Source organism: Orcinus orca, chromosome 13 (assembly GCF_937001465.1).
Source record: "Orcinus orca chromosome 13, mOrcOrc1.1, whole genome shotgun sequence".
Taxonomy (NCBI): Eukaryota; Metazoa; Chordata; class Mammalia; order Artiodactyla; family Delphinidae; genus Orcinus; species Orcinus orca.
Window position 1 is genome coordinate 13,074,291 of NC_064571.1, and position 7,256 is coordinate 13,081,546.

Genomic DNA, 7,256 nt, shown 5'->3' on the forward strand with positions numbered 1-7,256 from the left:
CGCACACATATATGCGTGTGCAGGTATGTATGCATACGCGTACACGCACACACACATTTCATGGGATAGCAGCACCTTAAGGTCTGCAGAGCCATAGGGCTTTGTACCTGATTGGCTCTCATCAAGGTTTGCTGAATTGGAGCAAATCACTGCTGTGCCCAGCCTGGTTTTTTTTAATCGTTGACCATTGCTCTCAGGAGTTAATGTTTGAACCTGGCCATAAAGGAGTCGACAGCGGCTGACCTATGACCTACATTTGAAGGGGAAGGAGCCCCCCTATAAATCAGCCCACGCTGGCAGCCCTGCCAGCAGAGCTGTTGACTCAGCTGTGAAGGGAGCTTCGTCGCCACCATGAACTTCTCCGGCAAGTACCAAGTGCAGAGCCAGGAAAACTTTGAGACCTTCATGAAGGCAGTCGGTGAGTGCTGGGCCAAGGCTGGGGGCCATGGCCATGACGGTCTGGTCCTACACGTGGTGGCGCTTTGGGGTCCTGAGGTCTGGATGCGAGGAGCGGTCCAAGCTTTGCACAGACCAGGGGTCCTGTTCTGTTACTTTCGAAGCGCATGCTAGTCCTCCCTGCACAAGGCCACGCCTTAGGCAAGTGGAAATAGCACTGAACTAGGGTCCGATCTGGATTGAAGCCGCCTCTACTGGTACCTCATGGTGTGACCCTGTTCATTCACTCGTTCATTCATTTATTCATTCTTTTTTTAAAAATATTTATTTATTTATTTTTGGCTGTGTTGGATCTTCGTTTCTGTGCGAGGGCTTTCTCCAGTTGCGGCAAGTGGGGGCCACTCTTCATCGCAGTGTGCGGGCCTCTCACTGTTGTGGCCTCTCCCGTTGCGGAGCACAGGCTCCAGACGTGCAGGCTCAGTAGTTGTGGCTCACGGGCCTCGTTGCTCTGCAGCATGTGGGATCCTCCCAGACCAGGGCTCGAACCCGTGTCCTCTGCACTGGCAGGCAGATTCTTAACCGCTACGCCACCAGGGAAGCCCCATTTATTCATTCTTCTAACAAACTTTGATTCAAGGCCAACCGCACGCTGAGATGAGTGCCGTGCTGGGCAGATACCACGGAGACAGATAGCAATGAGCCACGTTTCCAAGGTCACAATTTAGAGAAAAAGAGAAGAAATAAATGCAGTCAAGCATGCACTAACGTGTCCTGAGTGCTGACTCAGCATCAGGCCCTGTGCTAAGCCCTGAACAGGCAACATCCCGTGAATGCCTCACCAGAAGACTCTGAGTTGGATACTATTATTTTTCCCATTTTATAATTGAGGCAATTGAGGCCTTGAAAGGGGAAGTAATCCCAACCGGGGTCACATAGGCAGTAATCCCAAACTGAGCTGGGATTTGAAGCCGGCTCTAGTTCCCGGAGACACATTTAAAATCCCTTTGCCCCACCCCACCGGGTCACTTACAGGAGGATGTGGTGGTCCTGGGAGGGCATCAAGGGAAGCATTGGGAGGAGCGAAGGCGAGCCTTGGGAGATGAGCAGGTGTCCCCTGTGGGGCTGGGGGAGGGGAGTGTCCTCCAGGGGGAGGGAGCAAAGGGGCAGGGGGACAAGGAAGGATGCTGAGAGGAGAGGGTGGGTAAGACAGCAGAGGCAAAGAGAGGAGGAGATTCGGGGAAGCTGAGAGCTAGGACCTTCTCCTGTAGGGCACGTCGTAACACCTCTCTGTGTCCTGCATCCCTCACTTGGGCAACAGGACCCTCCCCACCGCTGTCCATGCACCTGGTTTTCATGAAGCTCAATTCATGTAAGAACATAGACATGCTCTGAAATTCGTAAAGCTCTGTCCCCGGGCAAGGGACACCTTGTCCATCTTCCTCAGGAACCTCAGTGGCAGAGGTGGAGGTAAGGATAGGGGGACATAGGTTTGCCAGGCACAGTCTGGGTGTGTGCCTGCCGTTCTGGCATAATTATTCAGAGCTCCCCTTCCACTCTCGGGGGGGGACCTGGCTTGGGAGACAAGCTGGATGGTCCCCTGAATGTGGAGGACAAAATCCTTTACACTCAAAAGAGCAAAGTCTGAAGGCTTTAAAGTAGGAGGAACGAAGAGGGAGAGCAAGTAAGAAGCAGGTGCTCGGCCGAGAAAAGCTTCCCCGGGCAGAGGGGTGTGTTTTTTTTATAAACCAACTGGCAAGATAGTAGGTACATGAGATCAGGCCAGGTCAGGCCACTGACCTTCCCTTTCAGAGGTCAAAACCCACACTGCTCACAGGACTCCAGAAAGTGCTGGGGCCTCCGGGAAAACACGGCATCTCCCCTCCCCCTCCACATCACGGGGTTTCTCTTGTGACCTTGCAGCTCCCACCTCTGCCCACCTCTGAACTTCCAGTGCTTTCCACCAGGTATGCCTGATGAACTCATCCAGAAGGGTAAGGACATCAAGGGGGTGTCAGAAGTCGTGCATAACGGAAACCACTTCAAGTTCACCATCATCACCGGCTCCAAAGTGATCCAGAACGAGTTCACCTTGGGGGAGGAGTGTGAGATGGAATTCCTGACTGGGGAGAAGGTCAAGGTAGGAGGTGCCCCCTCGAGCCACCCTCTGCTTCCAGAACTTTCCCTGGAGCCTGGTCCCAGGCTTCCTCCCTCAAGGCTCCCACCTCACAATTCCCACTGCTGATACCCTATCTCCGAACCCACTGCCGGGGTGAGAGGCAGAGAGACAAAGACAGCTCTTAAGGAAGAAGCTCTTAGGGAAGCTGCCAGTTTCCTGTGACCCTCTGGAGGAGTTCTGGCCCAAGGGTCCGAGCTCTCCCATATAGAGGGTATGGGGAACCAGGCCCAGAGTGGGAGTCTTAGACTCAGAATCTCCCAGGCCCAGCAATGGGCAAGTGGCAGTCTGTGCAAAACCCCTAACAGAGCCCTGAGTTCATCCGTGAGCCAAAGGAAATGGCTTTGCTGAGCCTGGAGCTGGTGGTCGTGGGGAGAGACTTCCTGAAGGAGGTGCCTGTGACACCAAAGAACCAAAGCAGGCCTTCAGACCAAGCCTTGTGGGTTGGTCAATGAGCCCCTAGACTTTGCTACCTCATCTGTGAAATGGGCACAGTCACCCTTCCCAGAACAAAGGCAGCGGGCGGGGCGGTGTCACCTCCGCTGGGCTGTGGCTGAGGTGTGCGATGAGAGCTGGGTGTGGGATGTGTGATGGTGGGCAGGCGGTGGCAGGGAGATCCAGGCAGGGGGGCGCCCCCCACAAAGGGCCTCTGTTCCTCCGTCCGAAACCCCACACACCCCAGCACCACCAGTACCACTGAGTGGCCATCTTCACTCCTCTCCCCCAACATCCCCTGACCCCAGACAACTTTGTGCATCTGTCTCCGCACAACTGTTGGTCTTTTTTTTACCTCTTCTGCTGGCTCTTGATTTCTGCTTCTCTAGATATAACATTACAGGTCAGGAAATGTGCGATACATTTTAGGAGGGAAATTCTCTTATATGGCCCACGGTAAGGGGCAGGCTGTCATGGGTTTTACCACAGGCCTTTTACAATTGTCCGTTTTGGAGGCAAATTTTAACGTTGGCCAGTGTCTTCTGCTCCGTGCTGGGTTTCTGTTACCTCTTCCTGGATGCATATGAAAAGGAGACCGCAAGAGGAAAGATAAAGGTGCTAGAAAGAATAATATAAAATAATACAAAGCAAAAATATGTGTTCTTCCAGCTGGCCAGGATTTTGAATTTTGCTACTCCCTCCCTCCATTGGCTTGGAGAATTGCGACTTGAATCAATTTTATTTGTGTTTGATTTGAGACAGCCTAGGGGTCTTATGCTGACTCCTAGATCACATCCCATAGATGAAAAGTCTGGCAAAAGAAGCCCTGCCGTTTTCTTCAGTTCTTACACGCACCTCACTTCTGTTCAGAGCCAGAGAACAGGGTTTGGTTGCTGCAAGCAGAGACCTATGCGGGGGAGCCAACCTCATGAGCTAGAGGTTTACTCCCTCGCAGACCCTTCCTCCCAGGCCGTTCCTTTTGTTCCATGCAGGCGGTGGTTCAGCTGGAAGGTGAGAATAAACTGGTGACAACTCTCAAAGGCATCAAGTCCGTGACTGAATTCAACGGTGACACAGCCATCAGCGTAAGTTGACGCTCTGACTTGTGGTTCCTCGTGCTTGCAGCCAGGGGTCAATCTCTGCTACCACTTACTGAGCACCCGCTGCGCCCAGGAAGCTTTCACACATTATCTCGAATCTTCCCACCAACACTGAACTTTCTTAATGGGGAAACTGAGGCAATCATACCGCCAGGAAATGGCAGAGCTAGGGTTCCTCTGAGCTGGATCTGTCTCACAGGGCAGCAGTCCACGGCGATACACTGCACCACCCTAGGAGAAGCCAGCTCCTACTGTAGACGGGGGAGCTTTGTACATTTCTTACTGGCTTGCAATGCAGCTAGTAAGTCATCTTGTTCTAATAAAACCAGTACAGTGTGTTAGGGCAGTTTTCCAGTAGAGAAGTATGGTGTCTTAAGGAAGGGGCACACTTTTCTAATTCACCAAAAGCCCCCCATGTGCTGGTGCTGGCTCCAGCTGGTGCTTCCCTGCCTCTCCCAGTTCCTTCAGGCTGTCCTTCCACCACCAGTTTCCTGGTCAGGGTCGACCACTCCTACCTCCCCCACTTCCTTCCTTCCTCACTGCCATCCCCTGCCTCCTCTCCCCTTCCTCCCCCAACACCCAAATAGGATGGGATAGGAGAGGATCTTGGTAGGAGACACAGGGCCGTGCAAAGCCACCAGCACAGGTCACACTTCTTAGACTCTGCTGGGATGTGGACACAAGTCTCGCTCACGGGCTGGAGGACAGAAATCCATTCATTCCCACCTGTGGTCCTCTGATTCATGGAGCAACCTTCCCATGGACGCAGCACCCACGCTCAAGGAAGGCTTGGTTTGGCAGAAAGTTGGGCTGTTTCATTGCTTTTTCTATTTTATGACGTTGCAGTAATTGTTAGCTATAACGCTTCCCTTCTGCGTCACTAACCAATGAACCCAGAGGCCTCCATCTGCCTTGCAAGCCCAGGGAACTCAGTAAATGCCTTTGCCCTTTGGGCATTTATAAGGAGAATCGTATTCTCGGCAATTTCATGGCAGCTTATGGACGTGACACTCCGGTTTGTGTGTGCCACTTCACCCTTGGTGTCTGGCTGTCGGCCACGTCCTCTCCCCCATATGGGAGTGAATAGTACAGTGTTTCTCCTGCAGTTATAGTACAGTGTCCCCACGGCTTTTCCTTGCCCCCAGGTTGTATTTTGGGGAGTAACAGAGGCAGAACACTGCTCAAGGGGAGAAATCCCTCAACGAGGGAGAGAGTGAGGGTCAACCATGAAATTTGCGGTTCCCAGCACATTCATAGCAGAGAGAGGCACCTGCAGGGCAGTGGTAGATAAGCTGTCCTGGACTCAGTCCTGGCCAGTGTCTTTGATATGATCCATTGCCCCTATTCCTCTCATGTCCTGTGAGGGAGGCAGGATGGGGGACTTAATAGACAGGTTGACCTGTCCAAGGTCATCCAGCTAATGAGTTGTAGAACTAGGGTTCAAACATAGATCTTTCCGTTCCATTTCATTGCTGTTGAAACTAAAGGGCTGCCTTTTCACCCTGATGACATCACCCCACATCATTGCCATAGTCTTGTTCAAGAGAATCAGCAGGAGGGAAGGGCTGGGGGAGAAAGGAGCAACCCTCAAAAACTCAAACACTTACGGATCCAATGAATCTAATGTTTTTATAGGCTCCACAGCTTTGGGAGGGAAATTATGCACTACCTACTAAGTTCCAGGCTGGATGCCCAGGTGTTTCCCCATACACTTGTCCTCAGTGCTCAACACGTTTGGTCCGTAGTAGGTGCTCAATGAAACTTTGAGAAATTGGATCAGATTGGACTGGTTTGGATGGTCTTGCTGTAACAGTCATTGATGTAGAAAGGAATTCAGTAAAAGGCAGGACAACTCTGCACGTGAGGAAGTAAAGTGACCAATGGGATTTTAGAAAAGATTGCAAACCCTTCCTCCGGTCCTATAGAAAACAGAGGAGTCTTTGAATTACTACATATGTTAGCATACTGGGGGCTTAACTATCACTTACAATTCAACATCAGATGAGTGTTTCACGATGTCTTTTCTGGCTTTCAGACCATGACACTGGGGGACATCGTCTTCAAGAGAATCAGCAAGAAAATTTAGACAAGTCTGCATTTCACATCCTTTTAGTATATACAATTAATGTAATAAAGTGAACTTTGTTTTTAAAAAGTGTGTTTTCCTCTTTTCATCGATGTGGTTATTGAACGCCGATCACCTCTATTTTTGTAAATCTTGATCATCTGCACATTCCATCCTACAGAGTCGGGTCTGATTCTCAGCCTGAAAGCAGACCCCAGGCTGCCCGCTCAGGTGACCCTGTAAGGGACACATGATGTGGCTGGATCTGTAGAGCAGCCCTGGAATGAGCTGTCCCAGTCAGCCACATGGCAAGGAGCTGGAACGAGAGGGGCTGTGTGCTGGGTCATCCCCATGGGGACAGAGACAGCAGAAACACTGGGCAGGCGAAGGGACGCTATGCTCACAGCAGCCCCACCCACCAGGGGACATGAACAAAAAGATCGGGCACTGGCCCACCCAGGGACAATTCTCCCTCCTGGAGGAGGGCTGAGTGAGAAGCTTCCAGAAGCAGACAGAGGAATCTCAGGTAGAAATTCCCTCCATGCTGCGGGCAGAAGCAGAATATGGGAGAAGAGGGATTTCTCCAAACGGCACCTTGTACCAGGCTCTGGTAGCTGTGATGGGTTGAGTTGCATCTCTCCAAAACTCACATGTCGAAGTCCTAGCCCTCACTACCTCAGACTGTGACCTTATTCAGACATAGTCGTTGCAGATGTAATCAGTTAAGTTAAAATGAGCTCATACTGGAGTAGGGTGGGTCCCTAATCCAATATGGCTGGTGTCCTTATAAAAAGGAGAAATTTTTGCACACATACACCCACAGGGAGTCTGCCATGTGGAGACGAGTTATGCAACCACAAGCTGAGGAACTAGCAGAAGCTAGGAGAGAGACCTGGACCAGATCCTTCCCTACCTCTTGAAGAAGGAGCGTAGCTTTGGTCACCTTGATCTTACACTTCTGGCCTCCAAAACTCTGAGATAATAAATGTCTGTTGTTTGAGCCACCCAGTCGGTAGTACTTGGTTACAGCATCCTTAGCAAATGAACACAGAGCTCATTTCCCATACCCAAAGAGCTACCAAGCTCG

General features: G+C 51.3%; 1 protein-coding gene across 1 annotated transcript; it reads left to right on the plus strand.

Moving 5' to 3' along the window:
• Positions 1 to 241: 241 nt before the first annotated feature.
• Positions 242 to 6,253, plus strand: FABP1 (fatty acid binding protein 1). Its single transcript, XM_004286648.3, has 4 exons — positions 242 to 418; positions 2,361 to 2,533; positions 3,997 to 4,089; positions 6,140 to 6,253. Exons 1-4 carry the CDS (start codon positions 352 to 354, stop codon positions 6,188 to 6,190), a joined length of 384 nt encoding a protein of 127 aa, XP_004286696.1. The 5' UTR covers positions 242 to 351; the 3' UTR covers positions 6,191 to 6,253.
• Positions 6,254 to 7,256: the final 1,003 nt, after the last annotated feature.